The sequence below is a fragment of the Coffea arabica genome, chromosome 11e (assembly GCF_036785885.1).
Source record: "Coffea arabica cultivar ET-39 chromosome 11e, Coffea Arabica ET-39 HiFi, whole genome shotgun sequence".
Classification (NCBI taxonomy): Eukaryota; Viridiplantae; Streptophyta; class Magnoliopsida; order Gentianales; family Rubiaceae; genus Coffea; species Coffea arabica.
The window spans coordinates 51146231-51168630 of NC_092331.1; the positions used below are offsets into that span (position 1 = coordinate 51146231).

The 22400-nt window shown below is 36.1% G+C and overlaps 1 protein-coding gene and 1 pseudogene across 1 annotated transcript; one reads left to right on the top strand and one right to left on the bottom strand.

Annotated features, from left to right (window-relative positions):
• Window positions 1-213: 213 nt before the first annotated feature.
• Window positions 214-3595, top strand: LOC113719506 (uncharacterized). The gene is made up of 5 exons (XM_072071626.1): window positions 214-749; window positions 971-1159; window positions 1586-1696; window positions 2223-2701; window positions 2804-3595. Exons 1-5 carry the CDS (start codon window positions 263-265, stop codon window positions 3413-3415), a joined length of 1878 nt encoding a protein of 625 aa, XP_071927727.1. The 5' UTR covers window positions 214-262; the 3' UTR covers window positions 3416-3595.
• Window positions 3596-3984: 389 nt separating this feature from the next.
• LOC113718432 (inositol transporter 4-like) lies at window positions 3985-15665 on the bottom strand (annotated as a pseudogene).
• Between the last annotated feature and the right edge of the window lie 6735 nt (window positions 15666-22400).

Below are 22400 nucleotides of genomic sequence, written 5' to 3' on the forward strand. Positions count from 1 at the left end.
TTTTTGTTTAAATTTTTAGGGAATTTATTAACAAGTTTCTGTGGTTAAACTTTTTCAAAAGATTTTACAGGATTCTCCAAAGTCGTAGTAACGTTTTTAGTGCTTTCTTATCTGTCCACCTTTAGCACTACAGCAATTTCTTGCTTTTCATTTCCTCCAATCTTTTCTTTCGTCTAGTGGAGCATTATACTACATACGATTGATTTACTTGATATGGCACTCTCATAAGAACCTTGAAGGAATTTTTTTTATACCTATTCAAATGGCAAGGTCTGGAATCAACTTAAGCCATCGATCTGCTGCTTATAGAGCAGTCATAGATGGGAAAAGACAGTCAGTAGAAAACTTTTGCAGTTTCTGGAGGGAAGAAGGTGTGAAACCACTTGCTAAATGTGGTGATACTGTTCTCCATTTTCTGGCCATTCACGGAAATGTGGCTGCCTTCGGATTACTTCTCCAAGATGGTCTTGTGACCAGTGAAAATCTGAAGGCCAAGAATGTCAACGGCGACACTGCATTGCATGAGGCTGCAAGATTTGGTCACAAGGATGTTGCAGAGATCATCTTAAGGACAGAAAGGGATTTAGTGTCTGAGAGCAACAAACTGGGTGAAACCCCTCTTTTTGTGGCTGCTGCATGTGGGAAAAAGGAAGTTTTCTCACTTCTGGAAAAGTATATCGGTGATTACATGATGAGGAGGAATGATGGATGCACAATCCTTCATGCTGCTGTAATTGGAGAATGTTACAGTAAGCTTCTCTATCAAGTAAAATTTTGATTGTCTTTGCAAAAGCTGTCAAGTTTGTTGCTGAATTTGAACTCTATGTTTGTTCAGTTTATCAGTTTATGCTATCTTATCTTTTGTCCAGGTCTATGCTGGTGTAGTATGATGTGGGATATTGTTGCATTAACTTTTAGTCCTTTTCAAGTTTACTGCTTCCTACATGTTTCACTCTATTGTATCAAACAGGTTTGGCAATTGGCATATTGGAGTCCTATCCTGATCTTGCTGGAAAACGTAATGAAAAAGGAAAAACTGCTTTACATCTTTTGGCTGCAAAACAAGAGTCCTTCAGGAGTGGGTCTGCCTACACGCTCAAAGATCTTCGGAGGAAGTCCCTCATTCCTCTGCATATACTCCGAACTATAATCTATTCTTGTAAGTGCTGTATCATTACCCACATGCAAGTCGCAACATAAGACTTTTCCAAGTCTTAGGAGACATTTGAATTTCTTTTAAGTACTTCAGTACTCTACCCGTAAAGTTGATTAGGCAAATTGCCAATAATCATTAGGCTGAATGTGATGTGGTTTTGAAGTCAATGAAGATCTTATCACGCATATGATTAGTCCCCTCCCTAACATTGGGAGACAAAAGTTTCTAACTAAGATTTAGTGTAGTATGTTCTGGTGACATGATTTTGTAATAAAAGTCATCTAATTTAGTGTTTAATGGTTTAGGATCTATGGAGAAGCAATTTGAACTACCATTTGATCTGCCAGCAGGTTTTTTCGAGGAAGCAGGCTTTAAATGCCCTCAAAATTTTGAAAGAGTGATACTATCAGTTCATTGTGTTGTTGGCAGGTATTGCGGTCTTGTACAAGGAATTGCAAACTGTCAATAATGTAGAAGAACCAAGCAATTCAGCTTCCATTCATAAAGTGAATAGATCTTCTTTTGCCAATTTTATCTTGGGTAAAGCATCTTCTTGTATCTACTTCATATGCATTCATGCTAGTGATGATAGAATATATTGGTAAAATTTTGTTTTCCCAAATTCTTCTTTTGAGAGTTGAAGCATAATGTTGTCTAGCCTACCTTCGTAGTTACAAGAACGTCTTATTTCCTTCGAGTAAATTAGTTTCTTTTTCATGCCTAAGCAATGTAAGAATTTTTTTTTCAAGTGCTATGCAGCTTGGCCTGCAAGCTCTCTTCAATTTCCTTTTACTTCACATATCTTTTATTCATCGGCATGTCGTAGAATAAATATAAATAAGCAATTGCAAGTCTAGAAATTCATTTCGGCCAATTGAACCTCCTCAAACTGTTTCTTTTTGAGAACCCAGAAAATTTGTGCCAAAAGAACAGTTGCTAAGAAGAACAAAAAGCCGAGGACACGTAATGGACCTTGAAGTACTATTTCTGCATCTCCCTTACCAAATCCGCCCACATTGGAGTTACTCATTAATGGTTTATCCAATTTAATTTATTTGCCCTCTAGGTTTTCCTTTGCTTAAAGAAATTGATGATGCAAGGCAAAGCCATGCAGCTGCAGTAATGCTTGCAGAAAGGTTAATCAGAAGAGAAGATTGGAGCCACTATGTGCGTACAGAGGACAAAGATCTTGAAGGCAGCCAGTTCGGGATATCATCAGAAAAGAAAAATAGGATGCCAGATCCACTAATACAAGCAACGAGACTGGGCATCATTGAGGTAGTTCAGGAAATCCTCAGTGTCTACCCAGAAGCTGCATATACCTTCGATGGAAAAGGAAGGAATATACTGCAAATTGCAGTGGAGGAGAAAAAATGGTTCTTGTACGACTACTTGATGACTAGTGGTACTGACATGGACAGGATGCTAAGTGCTATTGATTACGAAGGAAATAGCATTATACATCTCGCAGCACGCCTGGAATCCCCTCCCAGCGCACCCCCTGGAGTTGTTCCGCAAATGATGTGGGAAGTCCTCTGGTTTAAGGTACCAAATTAAATTAATACCAGTATTGCATTGCATGTTGTATTTTGTTTAATTTTCTTTTCCGGACTATTTGCAACTTATGATTGAGCCTTGGCTCCATAGCGGGTGCAATATGACTCTTATCCATATCTCTGGCAACTACAAAATTCTGATGGGAAGACAGCAAAACAAGTATTCGAGACGAACCATGCAAGTCTACGCGAAAATGCTGAGAGAATTGTGAAAGAATTGGCCAACGCTGTGTTGATTGTGTCTGTCCTCATTGGTACCATAAACTTTGCTGCAATTTTTACTGTTCCTGGAGGTTTCGATCAAAATACTGGAGAGGCCATTTTTCTCAAGAACCGGCGCTGGGAATTCGGCTTGTTGATGTTCTACTTAGCAGGAGGGCTGTTCTCCTCTCTGTTCACCATGGGGACTCTGCTGGTGATTATCTTTTTGCGATTTGAAACTGACGATTTTTATGTTTCGCTGCCCTGCTACTATGTGATGGACATGATTTCCATCTTCTACTCTGCGGTCTTCACAATCGTAGCATGTTGCCAAGCATTAATAGTGCAGAAAGTTGTGATTACCGACTTCAGACCCCTGGTGGTGTTCTTCTTTATCTATGGTCTGATGGCCCTTGTGCTCATAGAAACATCATATCGGATGTTTGACTATGTGTATTACCTAATTCGTTATTGCCTTTGTTATAAAGGGCAAGCATCTTAAGAACTGCCCTTGCTTATTCATGTCAATTTCGTGCAGACTGAAAAAGTTTGAGCAAGTTTGTGAAGAACTTTTGCTCGTCGTCTATTGATTTAGGTGAATTTCCTATAGGGAAAAAATCGAGTGAAGAATGTAACAATAAACATGTTCATAAATAAAAGCTGAATACCACCATAATGAATTTTGATAGTCATTTTTTTTTCTTTTTTTTTTTAAAAAATGCTATTTTATTGCTGAAATTAACGAAATTACTAAGAGATCATGGAGACGACTCGGAATCTAGCAAAAACAGGCACAGGCAACAGGAGAGCTACTCTCATACAACTTGCACACGCAGAGAGGGACACTCCTTGGCATCTAGTTTAATAGCGGCCCTAACATCCCTAGGGAGCTGCTGAAGAGATGTACAAAAAAAGTATGGTGAAGATCTCACCGTCGTCAGCCGGTTTGCTGAGGTATTAGCTTCCCTGAATCGATGAGTAACAGATGAGGAAAATTCCCATAACAGCACGCAAATTTGTCGCAAAATATTACAAAGCAGCCACCTAGATACCGCTTTGGAGGTTACCGACCTAACCAAGGTCTCCGAGTCCACTTCCGCTACCAAATGATTCGCCATCCTGCTTTTGCAGATCTGAAGACCATATAATAATGCTAAGCTCTCTGCCATCAGGACATCTGCCTCACCAAACTCCTTGTAACAGGTGAAAATCAAGTGGCCCTCATGAGTCGCAGATCATATCAGAGTAGTTGCTATCACCCTGACCTCCAAAATGCCAAACCTGCCAGTGTAGTGCCTCCAAACTCCAGATGCGACAGGGCCAGTAAGAAATAGATGTGTCATAGATTCTTCATGGGCACCACAACAAACACACCGCGAAACCAAGTTCATTCCACATTTTTTAAGGTTTACCTCTGCTGGCACAAGCTCCGGCGCAGCCTTCAAGGCGAAAAAGAAAATTTTTAAGGGAACCAATTTATTCTAGATAATTTTGTCTAACTGTAGATCTATTCCTTCGTCGCCTTAGAGCCTCTGTTTTCAAACTCGAACCGGACCGGCCGGTCGAATAGGGAACCGGCCAGGTAGTCGGTCCGAGTCACATTAAAAAACCGGAAAATTAAAATCCGGTCAAAGCCGGTCAAAAACCGGGTTTGACCGGGAAAAAACCGATTTTTCCGGTTCAACAGTAATTTTTTTAAAAAAAATTCAAACTTTTTAATATTATGTTTTGACCCCCTAAATTGTTAAAACTTATTGATATACCTCAAATATTTGATACTTTATAAATATTGTCCTAAAATTTGATGTTATTTTTCAATTAAATTCATAATTTTAATTCTAAACTTGTTAATATTTATTAAATAATATAAATTGCTACTTGATTGTTCTAATTTCTTTGTATTTTCTTGTTAAATATATTTGAAACATCAAATATATATGGATATACCTTTATTAATATCAATATATTATTAGATATTATATATATAATATTTTAATTTTTAAATAATTTTTATTTATGACGTCATCCGGTTCGACCCCTATCGACCCCCGGTCGAACCCATTGACCCCTAACCCCTGACCTCGGCCGAGTCGCTATCCGGTCCGGTTTTCATGCCATGAACTCCCCAGACAGTGAGTCATTTCATGCCATGCAGTCCTCTTGGTTCGGGTGCAACTGTATTTCCTAAATCATGATGACGACCTCCACTGGCAACCAAGCCTTCAGACGTTTCACGTTCCACCCATTTTCCCCATAGAACTCTGCCATCAGCATATGAGGGGGTCGCTGATAGGTTGCAATTTTATCATTTATTTTATTATTAATTTCCTCTATTACCTAACCCGATGTGAATTAATTATTAGATTCTACTCACTTTTAGTATTTTGCATTTATTTCAGGGAGTACAACGAAAATATGATAACAGGTGCCAATTTGTCAGGAAAAAAGCCCAAGTCACAGAGCTTAGCCCAAGGGCATTGTTGGCAAAGGAAAAAATCTTTTGCCCTTTCTTTTGGCAACGGCTGAACCGAAGAGGGGTTGTTCCTTTCCCTTGGGGAGCCGCCGCACAAGGCAGGGGCAATAGATAGGAACTAGAATAAGAATTGCAAAGGAGGAGCACTATCTTTTTGGTCTTCTTTAGTTTTTCGTCTTGTAGCGTAGCATAGAGCTTTTGACTTTTCTTTCTTTTTAGCTTTTAGTAGTTTCTTGTCTTCCTTCGTATGTTAGACAAGAGTAAAAGCAATCAATCAACTCCTGTAGCTTACTTTTCTTATTGATTAGAGCGAATTGAATTTGCCCAATTCATGGATACGAAGGTCGTAAATATTGCCGCAATTTTGCGTGGATTTTGTTCATCAAATATAAGCTAATTTCACCACTCTAATCAAGAAACAACAGATGCTTTGGGTCGCCTAAAAATTGTGAGATCGATTTAATTTATCTTTTTTTCTATTTATTGGTATTCGCATATTCCTTGGTTGCAGTACTTATGATTGTGTAATTAATTGATTGTCTTGGATCCGAATAATTAGTTAATTTGATAATCTATTATCAATTGGGATGTTGAATCCGTAATTGTTTAATTGTCTCAAAATAGTGGCAACTGACATGATTAGATTTGTGTCAGGAGGATACGCGGGCTAACCTAAAATAACCCTGGTAGTGCGTTATTTGGTTAGAATAGGGCTCCTCTAATACGTAAGGCAATTGGGGAATTAAATCTTACGGGCATACCTAAGATTATCTCTCAATTAGGGCAGTGATTAACGGGCGTACCTTAATCATCGACACAGTAAGGAGGGGTTGACTGTCATCGCTTGTTTGACAGTTATAACCTGTTTGACAGTTATAACCTATTTGTTAGTAAATAATTGGAATTGGCTTTGCATCGATGATCAATTAGGTGAACCATTGTTGAAATTATTTCTTGGCTAGATCCTTAATTATCACCCATTTTATTTTAGTAATTTATTATTTAATTTTTAGTAGGTTCCTAAATTTTATTTGAATCCCTTTGATTGTCACCTTCTGCACAAAAACACCCCCTTTGTTACTGTGAATTTGAAAAGAAATAGTTACACCAAATCCCTGTGAATTCGACCCTACTTACCACTATCTATTGAAATTAACTTTAGTTGAGCAGATTTTTATTATTGCACAGGTTGACAACCTGTCAATTTTTGGCGTCGTTGCCGGGGATTGGTGCCAGATTAATTTGTTTCTTTTTTAGTTCACCTTGTTTTCATTTTTAATTTATTTTTCTCTTATTTTTTTTATATAGTTTATGGCTGCTAACATCCCGTATTTTGATGATAGACTGGATTTTATTCCTGAATGGGGTTATGAGACTCATGTTTTTCCTAATGATCAATGGGCTATTGCAAATTGTGAATCTTATTTTGCCTCAAATTATTCAACCGACACATGCCCCGCATTTCAAGATAATCTAAGTGCTCCAATTGATACTTTTGGAGATTTTCCACCTCGATTTCAAACGTGGTATGACCCTTACCCAAACAGATATGATCAAGGATGGTGGAATAATTCCAATTTTAATTATGCAACCGGACCAATGGATTTTCAACAGCAAGAGTCTCAACAATCATCCTCCGTGTCAGGTATGTCTCTTGAAGAAATGATGGAATTACTAATTGCTAATTCATATCGATCTCAACAGGAGTTACAAGCGATGGCGGATCAAATGAATCAATTGACATCCAGGATAGCGCAATTAGCTTCTCACCTTGAAGAATTGCCCTCACAAACCAATATCAACCTTGAAGAAGATGAGAGTGCAATTATCCGGCCAAATGACATGGAACTGCAAGAGTTTCAAGGAAACAGATCTAAAGATGTAGTTAAAAAGGAAAGTGAAGTGCAAGAAATGAGACCCCAATATCAATTCGTCCAAGTGAATGAATCCAGTGTACAATCTCCAAATGCGGTGATATCTTCTCCATCCCTTAATCAATATTTTCCCGACTCCTATTCTTCAACTCCTGTTACTGAAATTGATTTTATTATACCAGAAAATTTAAAATTTCATGACAGGAATAAGTTAAGAGTAGAGATGGCAAAATATCTTGAACCAATAAATGCAAGTGAGAGAGGAGTGAATGGAGAATGCAAATTATCATCGACTTGTTTGGCGCCATTTACTAGTCCATGGAAGCCCGTAACTCGTGTGCTCAAGGATTATTCTATTTATGAGGGTTATCAGGACTATATAGAGGATGAAACATTAAGACGAGTCACAAGATTTTATCCTCTATGAACAATACATGATAATGTCTAGCCAAAAACTTTAAAGAAAGACGCTCATTGGGAGGCAACCCAATTTCTTTTAGTTGTTTGTTCAATTTTGTTTGATAGTTTGAATATGTTTTTCCGTGGATTTGACTGATTTTTTGCTTCAATTTTCGTTTTTAATGATTTGTAGGTGTCCTTCTGTCATGACGCGCCCGCGTCATGACGTATGGAGAGCTCACGGTCAGAATCGTCAGAAGGGGTTCTTGCCCGCGCCCGCGTCATGACGTATGGAGAGCTCATGGTCAGAATCGTCAGAAGGGGTTCTTGCCCTCTTGACGTGTCCGCGTCAAGTAACCAGGAAAGCTTCTCATTCCGTGCCTTCTTGACGTGCCCGCGTCACGTTCGCGGGAAAGAATTTGGTAGCATTCATGCAGCATTCGAGTCTTATGCCTCAATTTGGGTACCACCCACCACTTTGACCCCACTTCAGGGAAGTTTTGTTACCCTCTCCCCTACTTGTAATGTTAATTTTGCTACATTGAGGGCAATGTATTGTTTAGGTGTGGGGGGGGGGATCAAATCAGTTGTGGTTTTAGTTTTTAGTAGTTTTTAGTTTTTAGGTTTTTTTCCTTTATTTTTAGTTTGTTATTTGTCTAGTTTTCGTTTACTTTCCGTCATTTATCTGTCTAACTCTCCTATGACTGCCAAGTTTGATGTCGGATTGTTACCTCTATTTCTGCTATTGATAAATTTTAATAATAAAAGTGTATCAAGTTAATGTGGTTGAATCCAAAAACATCTCTTTGGTGAATATCAGTGATTGTTTTATTCTTATAATTTTTGGTTAACTTTCCTAGGTATAGGGAATAATTGTTGGCATTTTCATGTGAATTGGTCCGGTTATTAACCTTAGTTCTCCATGTTTGAAAATGAGGCTAGCTGATATAAATTCTCTTTTGATTTTTGTGTTATTTTGAGTTTTTGTGTTATTTGGCTGTGAATAAGAATTGACTGTACTCCGCTAGTCTTTACTATCGAGTAACAGGGGATTTTCACCAAAAGTGTCGATTCTCACGTCAAAAAGTAGTAATTGCTATGAGTACGTGGTCACATGGCGATAGAAGCTGAGTAACCGGGCTCTTTCATTTGACAAATGTTAGAGTTCGCGTCAAAAGGTTCCGATGGCTTGAGACCAAGTCTTTTGTTCTTATATATATAAAAAAAAAGAAGAGAAAAGTGTGAAAAAAAAAGAAAAAAAGGAGAGTGTGAAGTTGTGTTAGTGTGTGTTATAAGTCAGCTTGCCGAATTATGGATTTAATGTTGAGATTTTGGTTAATAGTTGGACCATTTGTTGATAAATGTTGCACGTCATTCCTTTTTCTTAGATTAGTTAACTTGAAATTAGAGGAGTTTGTGGTTTAGAAGCTAACCGGAGTGATGTTTCTTGGACTTGACCATTGATGCTTGATTATTATTTTTCTTGGTATCTTGGCAATTCGGTGGATAGAGCAGTAGCCACTATCAAATATTGGTGTTTGTTTGTTGTTCTCATGCTTGAGGGCAAGTATGGTTTAGGTGTGGGGGGAATTGATAGGTTACAATTTTATCATTTATTTTATTATTAATTTTCTCTATTACCTAACCCGATGTGAATTAATTATTAGATTCTACTCACTTTTAGTATTTTGCATTTATTTCAGGGAGTAGAACGAAAATATGATAACAGGTGCCAATTTGTCAGGAAAAAAGCCCAAGTCACAGAGCTTAGCCCAAGGGCATTGTTGCCAAAGGAAAAAATCTTTTGCCCTTTCTTTTGGCAATGGCTGAACCGAAGAGGGGTTGTTCCTTTCCCTTGGGGAGCCGCCGCACAAGGCAGGGGCAATAGATAGGAACTAGAATAAGAATTGCAGAGAAGGAGCACTATCTTTTTGGTCTTCTTTAGTTTTTCGTCTTGTAGCGTAGCATGGAGCTTTTGACTTTTCTTTCTTTTTAGCTTTTAGTAGTTTCTTGTCTTCCTTCGTATGTCAGACAAGAGTAAAAGCAATCAATCAACTCCTGTAGCTTACTTTTCTTATTGATTAGAGCGAATTGAATTTGCCCAATTCATGGATATGAAGGCCGTAACTATTGCCGCAATTTTGCGTGGATTTTGTTCATCAAACATGAGCTAATTTCACCAATCTAGTCAAGAAACAACGGATGCTTTGGGTCGTCTAAAAATTGTGAGATCGATTTAATTTTATCTTTTTCTCTATTTATTGGTATTCGCATATTCCTTGGTTGCAGTGCTTATGATTGTGTAATTAATTGATTGTCTTGGATCCGGATAATTAGTTAATTTGATAATCTATTGTCAATTGGAACATTGAATCCGTAATTGTTTAATTGTCTCAAAATAGTGACAACTGGCATGATTAGATTTGTGTCAGGGGGATACCCGGGCTAACCTAAAATAACCCTGGTAGTGCATTATTTGGTTAGAATAGGGCTCCTCTAATACGTAAGGCAATTGGGGAATTAAATCTTACGGGCGTACCTAAAATTATCTCTCAATTAGGGTAGTGATTAACGGACGTACCTTAATCATTGACACAGTAAGGAGGGGTTGACTGTCATCGCTTGTTTGACAGTTATAACCTATTTGTTAGTAAATAATTGGAATTGGCTTTGCATCGATGATCAATTAGGTGAACCATTGTTGAAGTTATTTTTTGGCTAGATCCTTAATTATCACCCATTTTATTTTAGTAATTTGTTATTTAATTTTTAGTGGCTTCCTAGATTTTATTTGAATCTCTTTGATTGTCACCTTCTGCACAAAAACACCCCCTTTGTTACTGTGAATTTGAAAAGAAACAGTTACACCCAATCCCTGTGGATTCGACCCTGCTTACCACTATCTACAGAAATTAACTTTTGTTGAGCAGGTTTTTATTATTGCGCAGACTGACAACCTGTCAGTCACATATGGCCACCTAATCAGCTAAGGGTATCTTAAAAAGCCATCGATCATACCAGAAGTCAACAAACCCCTTATCTAAGCACCATTGGATTCTACTCTCAGCTAAATCACGAACACCTTGTAACCTTCTCCAAGATAATGGAGGTTTATTAACTGGAGCTCTAAGAGGGCGACAGCCCTTTATATACTGCTCATGCATAAAGTTAGCCCATATGGATTCCATCCTGCGTAGTGGCCACAAAAGCTTGCACACAAATGCCAAGGACATATCCTTGAACGAGCGAATTCCAAGCCCTCCCTCCTTCGGCGGATAGCAAATTTTCTCCCACGATATCCAGTGTATGCCCTCCCTCCTCAAGCGTAGTCATCTTGAAAACCAATAAGCAATAAATTGGCTCACTCAAGATCTTAATAAAAGAAAAAAAAACTCAAAATCTTATAAATTCGACTAAAAGTTCTTGGGAAGCCAATGCCTTTACATCTGTCAAAGGTCAATACGTTTTAAAGTTTAGTCTTAAGTTATTCTAAATTTAATAATCAATTTGTGCAGCAGTTCTCAAAGCCTTTAAAGAACGAATTTTCCTTTTAAAATCTTTGACAAATCATTTTCTTTAAAGAATTTTACAAAAAGAAAAATAGAAGCAAACAGGAAAGCTCAGCTCCTTTCTATTGATGTAACTTGCATCAAGCGCATTACAAAGTCAACCGCAAAATGCAAGAAAAAACAAAGAATAAATCACTAGTAACCTCCCGTGACTTTTAAGTGTTTGCACATTATTGCACGACTCTATAATATTTTAAAATATCCATATAATTCCCAGTGATTTTATTTAAAGTGGATATTTAATCATTATTATATAAAAAGTATGATAAGTCTTAGCAATAGGGAGTATAAGTATAAATATATTTTGATCTTAGTTTTTGTTATGCCTAATTAAATCACCCTCATGTCTTTTAATTAAAATGATTATATTTCAATCATGACACTAATAAGAAAAATAAAAATTTTTAATAAATTACATCTAAAAAATGTTGGTAATTAAAATTAAAAACTACCACTTACCACTATATTCACCAATCATTTTCTTCATATCCAATTATTATATGTGTTAAAATTATCTTCAATTATGATATTCTTATGCATGATAATTAAAGCTAACTATTATATATATATATTGGTTAAGAAGAAAATCACAATTAATCAGAAGACAAAAGGTTATAAACAATTAATGAGAAAAAAAAGGTTAAATTGATGATTAAATTCATTATATTATGTCATATTGACTAAGAAAAATTCAAAAAAATTATCAATAATTATAAAAAATATAACAAAAAAGGTTTACAACTACTGAAATTGATTAAAATTTGTTGTATCCAAATCATAATATTTTATTATGTATTTTGGTTACGTTTTGTTTTATACATTGGTTTGATAGAGCATAGAAAATTTCCTTTTCTTATTGTCACAATCCAAGTAAAATATGCAACAACTTAGTTTAGATATGATAATCTTCCATCTTCAGAGTTCAATAAATTTTAATTTCTTTGCATAAAATAAACATTTTTTACAACTAGCAATTGCTTAATTTTGTTTATTATATGGTTTCTTAATCAATATTATACCAAGAACTTAGTTTAAATGTGATAATCTTCCATCTTCGGAGTTTTTATAACTGTAAAATGCATAATAAACTTTTAATTGTTTTGTACACAATAAACATTTTGTACAATTATCAATTGCGTAATTTTGTTCATTATATAGTACCTTAATTTATATTACACCAATAATCAAAGTTTACACAAAAATTTAATATATCAAAGGTTTTTTTATCTTGGAAAAAAATTCACATGCATAAAGGAAAATATTGCACATGCTTTGCACGTGAGTATAATAACACAAATATAATATTTTTGTAGCTACTAAAATTTGTTGTGAAGTTTTGATTATCTAACTCATAATATAATCACGTGAGTATAATAATCCAAATATAATATTTTTGTAGCTACTAAAATTTGTTGTGGAAATTTTGATTATCTACCTCATAGTATAATTTATGCATGCTTGTCAATTTCTTTAACCAATTTTGGTTGCAAACATTATTAAAATTGAACTCTTTGACATAAAGCTATTAGAACTTTTTTTTGAGCTTTTATTGATTAAATTTGGATTGAACTTTATAGCAATTGTTAATATTATCATGTTTTACCAAAGGTGCTATGATTACCCTTAAATTATAAAATTGTACTTTTTTGTTTAGTTCAAAATAATATTATTGAGAAGAAAATATATATGCACACATCAAATATGCATATGAGAAGCAAATCTAATTTGCAAGTGTAACTAAAATTTTAAAAGGGTCATTATAATTTCTAGATATTTGAGTTGTCAACTCTTGATAAGGCACATCCTATGTTTTTCCCAATATTTGCCTCTACAACAACAACACTCACTGAGGTGAACAAGTTATATATTGTAGTTAAGTCTAATCCATTATTGCGAGATCTCATCTCATAATAAAACATATCCTTAGTAGAGTACTATTTACTAAGGTGCACAAAGTAATATCGGACAAAAACTCATGTTTTTTATAACAATAGAAGGCAACTTATGTCCAGACTTAATATTTAATTGAGGGATTATAGACACATTTAAGTATGTTTGCATTTGGTCTGATCAAGTATATAGCATGCATATTTGTTTATTAATATAAATAAATAAACATAAACATGAATGATTATGGTCAAACTAAGGGACAATAAATATCTCTATGCCCTGTACTTCTTTTGTATGTCCGCTATGGTGGAATTGGTGCTGTTTCCATCTCCTTTGTATATTACAAATATAAATCTAGTCCAAACATTTTAGATCCTCATTCTCTCCCTATCCCTAATATAGTACATTACATAATATTGAGAAAAACCTTGAGTAACATTCAAGGGAAGCGAGATGAGAAGATATTTTGCATTAAGAGTGTATAGCAAAGGTAGGACACGTAGGCCCTATTCCAGAAATACCAAAACCAAACCATACAAACATTCAACCATTCACAATCATATTGGTCTTAATCCATAGCCATCCATCATGCATGCACATAATACAATATTAAATGAAAGCATAATAAAAGTATTTATTTAATTCTAATCATGAATCATCGTATGCTTAAACTTTAGGGAGAATTGTAGTTTTAGTCCCCAATGTATTACCCATGCACAGAACTGGTCCTCAATCCATTTCAAAAAGTAAATTTGGTCCCTAATCTATCCAATTTTGCGTAAAATTGGACAATTGACAGGTTCCTTCCAACTGACTAACGGAATGTGGCGCGTGCACTCACTGTACCAGAACATGCAAGTGGTTCCAATTTTGCTGTCCCCTGCAACGGGGCAAAAAGGAAATAAGAAAGAAGAATTGGAAGAAGGAGGGTATATAGCAGGCGGTAGGAATCATAAACAAAAGAACCACACGCCAAGTGATCATAAGCCTCCTCCTTCCATATCTATCAACAAAACACAACTAATGATGGACCCAATTGCGTTGAGACCAGAAGTGATGAGGGACAGTGCCAAAGCAGTCCGGTTTGAAGCAAAACCAGCGAACTGGATTATGCTTGGACTATAATACATGACAGTATTGATGCCAACAAATTGCTGAGCCACCTGAACTGTAATCCCAGCATATAGTCCCCTCCGGAAAACAGGATAACTCAAGGCTTGCCTTACTTTTGAAATCAAGCTGCCTTCTCCTACAAAATCTCGTTGGGCCATTTCCTCATCAACTGATGATTTCAGGGCCTGCATTTCCCCCTCATCTTCCTCAGTAGGATAAATCCTCTGTAATATGGATTTGGCCTCGTCAACTTTACCCTGCTTGGCAAAGGGGAGTCGTAAATTACAAAAGGCAAAAGCAGACTGAGGCGATAAAAATGTAATCGAGTAAAGAGCGGCTTCTTTCTTTACGCATTGGACAACGACGGAGCAAGAAGATGGCCAATTCTTACGTGGATGAAAGCCAAATTGATAAGATAGGATAATTAAGAAACCATTTGTGCTAACAAGAGCACCTCTGATTCTGTGGGGTGAGGCTTCCGAAATGTAAAGAGGCTCAGTCATGGATGCCATCCCAACCCCTAAGCCAACAAATATTCTCCCAACAGTGATCATCCAGGGAGCTCGAGAAACGGCCATAACGATAGCTCCAACAAAGAAGAGAATATCAGCCGCCAAAATGGAGATTTTGCGACCGAATTTGTCATTGATCTATTCGCCAAATGCAGCACCAAGAATAGCTCCTGCAACAGCCATGCTGACAATTGTCTCCTAAAAATTTTTGAACAAGAACAGTTTACCTGGAGTAGTAGTAATTGAACAAGGAGAAATTCTTGAGAGAGGATGATGAAAAGTGAAAGAAAGTCGTGGTACCTGGAGCCATGTCTTCCCGTCAACAGCTTTGAAGTCGTTTCTAATGTAAAGGAGGGCACCGGAAATAACTCCTGCAGCAAATTAGGGATGCAACTTGCAAGAGCATGGTTCAAAGTCACGGTCGCGGTCGCAGTCGCGGCCGGGAACGTTCCACATTGGTCTCGGCATATCAATCACGGTCTCGTGAGATGCAAATTTTAAAGTATTTAATATTCTAAAAATTATTGATAATATAAAAAGTATGCTAAATAAAAATAATTAAAAAATAGCAAAAGAAACGGCCAAGTCAATCCGTCGCGGTGTGACTCGGCTGATTTCTCGTCTTGACTCGGGATAACTTGGAGTGACTCGACCGAGTCAATCCGTCACGGTGATGACTCGGCCGATTTCTCGGCGAGTCAAGTATTTCGGTATCGTTTCATCACGGTATCGTATCGGTAGGGGTCGAGACGGTGACGACTCGGCCGAGACTTTGAACCATGTGCAAGAAGCGAATAAAAAGGGATGCAATCTTCTGTGAATGAAGCACCGGGGGGTGGGTGGGGTGGCTTTCTGGATTACCTGTGTCATAACCAAAGAGGAGATCTCCAATTCCAGCGGATAAGGCCAATCTCATGATGTAGGGTGTGACAGCCCCACCTTCCCCTAAGGCGAACCAAAGGGGTTAGCGGACTGCCTGCCCAACTCTCGTCAGGACTAACGGTTCAGTTTAGAGCCGTCTAATACGTTCCGGAACATACAAACGCGCATAAACAAGTCAAAATCACAAAATAAAAAAAAAATGAAAACGGAGTCGGCCATAAATAGTAACCGACACGTCAAAATCCAACCAAGCATCAATCAAATATATACATCTTGAAATTAAGCATATACAATCCAAAGTGGCATACAAAAGTATTCAAAAGTTGATATATGTACGGTTTGCCAAATTAAAAGAGAAACGGACCCAAAAGTACATTTAGGATTTCAATCAATGAGCTATACAAAAGATATGTCCATCTAGCTCAATTCGGCAACCAACTATCAAATCCAGTCCAAAAGGATTTATTTTCCTGTAAGGAAAATAAAAGGGACAGAAAGGGGTGAGCTTGCGCTCAATGAGGTACCAGACATATAGCAGTAAAATCATGGTATACAAACATTTAACAAATCAGGTACACATGCCAGATGTAAAGTAAAGGAACCAATGAATCAAATAGGAAGGATACAGGTGGCTCTCAGGAGCCAAATTCCCATTTGCATCACCGAAACATGATCGAAATAATAGTTGACACTCCGTCAACGCTAAAGAAGTATCCAATACCGTAGACTCCACTTTCTCCGATTCCTTCCACCTCACATACCCCTACCGGGCCCGAAATCCAATCAGATCAGAAATGGTAATACTCGAGTATACCGGAATCAAGGGTCTCAATACCCAAAAATCCCAAAACAGACTACCGTGGTTCGTTGTCTAATCGATCAGGCCCTTGCCGGCCCGACTCGAGTAACTAGCCACAGGGGTTGAACTCAGAGGTCACAGAAAGGTCGTTGGATACAAGTTTCCAAACGACGTCAGAACAGATACAGATACAGATACCAGATACAGATACCAGATTCAGATACGCACTCAAAATTGGCATATGAACAGACAAGAGAACGAGTGTGATAAAGTACACCCTCGTCTCAAACAGAATAAACAGATAGTTCAGTCGTTCATATCACAGATTGCATGTACAAAAACCGAGTTAAACAACAAGTGAGGGGAGTGGTACACTCACCGGTGTCAGTACAGATACCTCAAAAGTTTTCACTTCAGATTGGCTTTAATCGCCAAGAAACCCTAAAATAATCAAAGTAAACCAATTGAAGGTTTCACATCCAGAATCGAGTAAACGGAATGCACAAGTGAGGCTCGACTACACGTCGTATGCCTCGCCAAATAATTACTAATGCAAGGGTGCAAAACATGATTTTTGGAAACGAAAAGGTAACATGAAGACCTAGGTTCAAACAACTCAAAAGCCCTTCATTTCTACCAAAAGGCAATTCAAACTTAAAGGAACCAAACGGCCTAGAAAATTGGACAGCATTTTTCCTAAATTTGCTTACTTTTCCAGCCGTCATGGCTTCATTATGTCCTCAGCCAGCCCCAAAGTCACACACAAAATAAATTCATTCAATAGCCGTTCAGTAAGCTCCAAGTAGTACAAGTACAATTCAAGTTCGGGAAAAGTCCGGAAATGAAAGTCAAGCCCTAAAATATTCAAATAAACACAATAAGACTCAATTACAAGTCATAAACCAATTCCAAATACCACCAAAATAGGGCTCCATAAGAATGCATAAGCATTAGAGGAAACCAAAAAAATCCGGAAATGGAGTTAAGTGTTAACCCAAAAAAAATAATTTTTGACATCATTTTGCGGTTTTGGCACCATCGGCACTACGATTATCGGATGGAGGTACAAGATACACCGTTTCGAAGCTAAGAGATAGGGCTACAATGTTGAAGAAGGCTACTCTGTCCAGTTTCGAGTGTAACCAGGTCAAAAATGCAAGATACTAAACCAGAACCGCAAAAACAGGTTCACAAACCGCATTCTGGTTCAAACATTATAAGTCAGGCTACCTAAGTCCAAATCAAGTGATTCCAAAGCCATCCAAAAGCTAAGATACACGGTTACAATTCATTCGAAAACCTTAACAACCAATTCTGAAGTATTCCTAACCAAAATAACCAATTACAGACGCAATTCTCAAATTCGGGTAGAAACAGGGCAGCAGGGGTAATTCAGTCTTTTCACAATCTACGTTGCTGCGATTGATCTGAAATTTTGCAGGCATCTCTAAAATATCATTCTCTACAACTTTTATGTTTTAACCCAAGGCCAATTCGGCCTCTAACTATGAGCTACAGTGCCAAGCAGAATGAAGAACAATGAAACCCCAACTTTCCAATTTTCTTTCCAAAACAGAAATTTTTTGCAATTATCCACTTTTTCCACCTTCTAGCTTCCTTAAATACCATTTCCAATCATCATACATGACCCCATAATAATGATCATATAAAAACAGAAAAATCACCAATAATTATAAAACTTCACCAATTCAACCAAAATCAAGATATAATCCATAAACTTACATCTTAAACTACCACAAATCATGAATTAAACATCATTAGATGGAGGAGAGGGGTCCTTCACTACTCACCTTAGTAAAACAAGAGAGAGAGCAACTAATCACCTTAGCCTTCCAAACAACTCCACTAAACACCTCACAATCACTCATTTAAGGTTTTCTATGGAACAAAAGTAAGATTAAGTGGTTGATTTGGTAGATTTGAGCAAGAAATGAAGGCAAAAATTGGAAGCTTTTCTCTCTTTTTCTCCCTAAGAAATTCGGCCAAGAGGATGAGAAATGAAGATGATTTTTGGCCAATTTTAATTAAATGGTAAAGTTTCAATTTTAATTAAATGGTAAAGTTATGAATAGTAGTCAAACTTAAGAATTAATCTTATGGTGACACTTGTCACCCTATTTAATGCATCTCTATCTCTTTGTTCCTCTCACACCAATCCACTTGGGTAACCTCTAATTATCTCTTAGCACCCGATAATTTAAACCCAATATCCGAAACTTAACCTAGTTGGCCGAATTTTTCCAAATTTTCCGCACTAGCGGGTCCCACGTCCGATATATACTCTTAATTTCTCAAAAACTATTCGATACTAGAAAAATCACCTAAAAACTCTATTTACTCATAAAAATTATCTAGAAATTTTTCCTAAGCAAGAAAATGCAGAAAACATGCCATTAAAGATAATAAAACCTAGAAAATGAAAAAGTTACGGGTTCTCACATAGGGTGTCTTCCATGTTGTGCGCCAACACTCCGTGAATTCAGTTCTGCCGGCTTTTGAGACTCCCCCTTCAACCATCTTGATTAAATTTTCTTTTTCTTCTTCAATGTTGGTTGTTGTAGAAGAAGAACTGAGGGGCTCTTGGAAACTTGCACTAAAGAAAGAAGGAAAGGCTGAAAAAAAAAGAAAAAAGAGAGAATGGTATGTGAGTTCTGAGATGGGACTGACCAAAGTTGGCTTGAATAATTCTTCTCCTCTTTGTCCTTCGGCCACTTCTCCTTTTTGTGTTTAACTTGGAAGAGAGCAAGGTGACCGCCTTCTCACCTCTCTCCAGTCCGGAACTGGAAGCCAACATTACAAAATTCTTGAGAGCAAGGTGACTGCCTTCTCACCTCAATTTATATGTCGCGCAAAGATTTCATAATGGATGCTTCGAATATCAGTACACTTGGTGTGTGGTTCTTTTCTTTCTGATTCCTCCCGCCTGCTATATAGCCTCCTGCTTCCAATTCTTCTTTCTTATTTCCTTTTTGCCCCGTTGCAGGGGACAGCAAAATTGGAACCACTTGCATGTTCTGGTACAGAGAGTACACGCGCCACATTCCGTTAGTCAATTGGAAGGAATCTGTCAATTGTCCAATTTTACGCAAAATTGGATAGATTAGGGACCAAATTTACTTTTTGAAATAGATTGAGAACTAGTTCCGTGCATGAGTAATACATTGGGAATTAAAACTACAATTCTCCCTAAACTTTAAATCATTTAAAGTTTCAACTCTTGAAGTTTTTCTTTTTATTTATTTTAAAATTATGGAAAACACTCTCTAATTTCATTAGAACAATTTTCAATATTTTAAAACCATGAACAAAAGTTTTTCGTAATCCTATTATGAGCCTAAGTTAAAATTAGGATTTTCTAGTCCAGCTAGAATTTCCTAACTTACTTAGGTTTGGAAATTTTCTCTTAAACCATTTTAGAATTTCAAATACTAACTTTGGAGCACTTTTCTAATTTATTTCATTAAATTAGAAAGCTTCTAAAAGTATATGAACATTTATCAAATTTAATCTCATCAAATTTGGAAGTTTTAAAGTTGGTTACACTTTCTTAATTTTAGTCTCACTAAAATTGAGTAAGTTTCCAAAACTCAATTGAACAATTTCTTGTCCAATTTGGATTTCTAGAATTTCTAGGAAAGTACAATAATTCTAATCATATTAGAAATATAGGAACTTTCCACGTTAGTTTAGAAAACTAAACACAAAAGGGAAACCAATGACTAAAAACTTTTGTCATCGGAAATTAACCAGTTGCTTAACTGTCCTTTTTCTAGAAAATTTCCTGCAAATACCTTAATTGTAATCATATTAGAATTATAGGAAATTTCAAGTTAGTTTATAAATCCAAACACAAGAGAAAATCAATAACCAAATTTTATTTGTCATCCGAAACAAAATAGTTTCGTCAATTTCGTTTTTCCAGAAAGTTTCCAGCAATTGTTAACCAATCAAACTTCATCTTCACCACCATCGCATGGCTGGAATTTGAAGCAACGAAGAACAAAAATTTCAGCTAACCAGCCACCGCAAAATCACATTAAAAACTGCTGCAATCCAGTGTTCTTGACGCAACTTCCCGTGATTAAATTTTGCAGAGTTTTTGATCTTTAATCCAGGTGCGAGCATCTTATCTAGCCGTGACTTTAATCGAGGTTTTTTTTTTTTTTTTGACTTTAAATTCATGGACCCAGTGATTTTAATCAAGGTTACGGTGGACCTAACAATTCTTCTTTATTCATTGTATATTTTAATAGCTATCCGTGCCAGAGAATTCATGCATCAACAATTTTTTAAGGGAAAAAGACACTTTTTATCCATTCATATCACGAAAAGCAGTCACATTTCCGGAACGGCCGTGGCTTTCGTCGACATGGACAATGCTGTCTTTTTGTTTCTATTCGTTCTTTTGCTATTGGTTTTTCTATTTGTGATCTAAACAGAAATGGATAGCCACAAATCCTGTTGTTTTGACGAAAATTCTCGATTACAGTTATTGAAAAACTCAAGAACAATTCTCAGAAAAATTTTCAATCACTTTTGTTCATTTAAAAACTCAAACGAACTACAAGAATAGCATATAATCATGATCTCATCATCATCCATGAAATTAAATAAATTTCTTACATGATTTAATTAAACCTGGCTCCAATACCACTGTAAGGAATCATCAAAACATGCATACAGAAAATTTTAAAATTTTTTATTTGGTTAGTTTATCAACCTTTGATTAAATCTATGTGACATAAAGTTAGTTTAATTTAAGAAAATTACCTCAACCCAAGAAGATCTTCTTAGACCGGTGGAAATTTATGCAGAGGGGTAAAGGGATCCACGTAGCCTCACATCTCCACATGAACCTCCTTAACTAGAATCTTCTGGGTCGAATTAGTTTAAATTAGATTAGTACTAGTTATTACCAAAACACCTTCCATAAATTGGTTGAAAAAACCCTAATTTTTCATAGAAAAACTTGCCCTAATGAGAGATGTGATTTTTTCCTTATTTCTTGGATGAATTTTAGATGTTTTTCTCTCAAGATTTTTCTCAAAAATCTCCCAAGACAATTATGCATCAATTAGTCTTGTTAGCAAAAACTTAGTGAGTATTTATAGATAAATAAGTTGTTTATATCCTTATAGAAATATAAAACTAGTTTACAATAGGATTTAGTTTTCTTATTCTAATACAATACTTGTATTGGGAAGCCTTAAAATTAGTGAGTATTTATAGACAAATAAGTTGTCCATGTCCTTATTGAAACCTAACGTCAGTTTACAATAGGATTCATCTTCGTTATTCTAATATTTGAAAGGTTTTATCTTATTTGTACTATAAGTTTCTCAAGTTTAATTTGTCTCATAAATTAAATTATAAGTTATAAAAACTTATCTATCAAGTCCCTACTTGAAATTCATATAATCCGGTTAAAGAAGTTCTTAGCGTGCATGGCCCATTAGCTTCTCATATACGTTAACAATAAACATAAATTATAATTCTTAATAAATAAGAACTAGATAAATTAAAAATCCATTTAATTCATCATTGATTCCACTAATCAATTAACTCCCTCTTATAGATTAGGATTCAATGCATCATGATTACCTAAGTAATGAAAAAAGTTAAGTAAACGACTTCACATTTTAGTGAACATTTACTATGTAATTAATATCCTTTTATCACACTTATCTTATATTAATCTTGAAATAAGTTGTGCCTATTCCATTATGTGATTAACGCTCAATTTTTGTACTAATATATAATTCCAATGAAGAAGTACTTACAAACACATTTTAAGACTCTTTCACTTAGTGCTAAGAATTCTGAGTTATACAAGTGGTCATGACAATTCCTCTTTTATAAGAGATGGTAAATCCTTCTAGATTATTTACCATCTTTTCACACTTCAAATATATACCCATTCATGTAACAAACAAGTATAACCATCCATACTCAAAA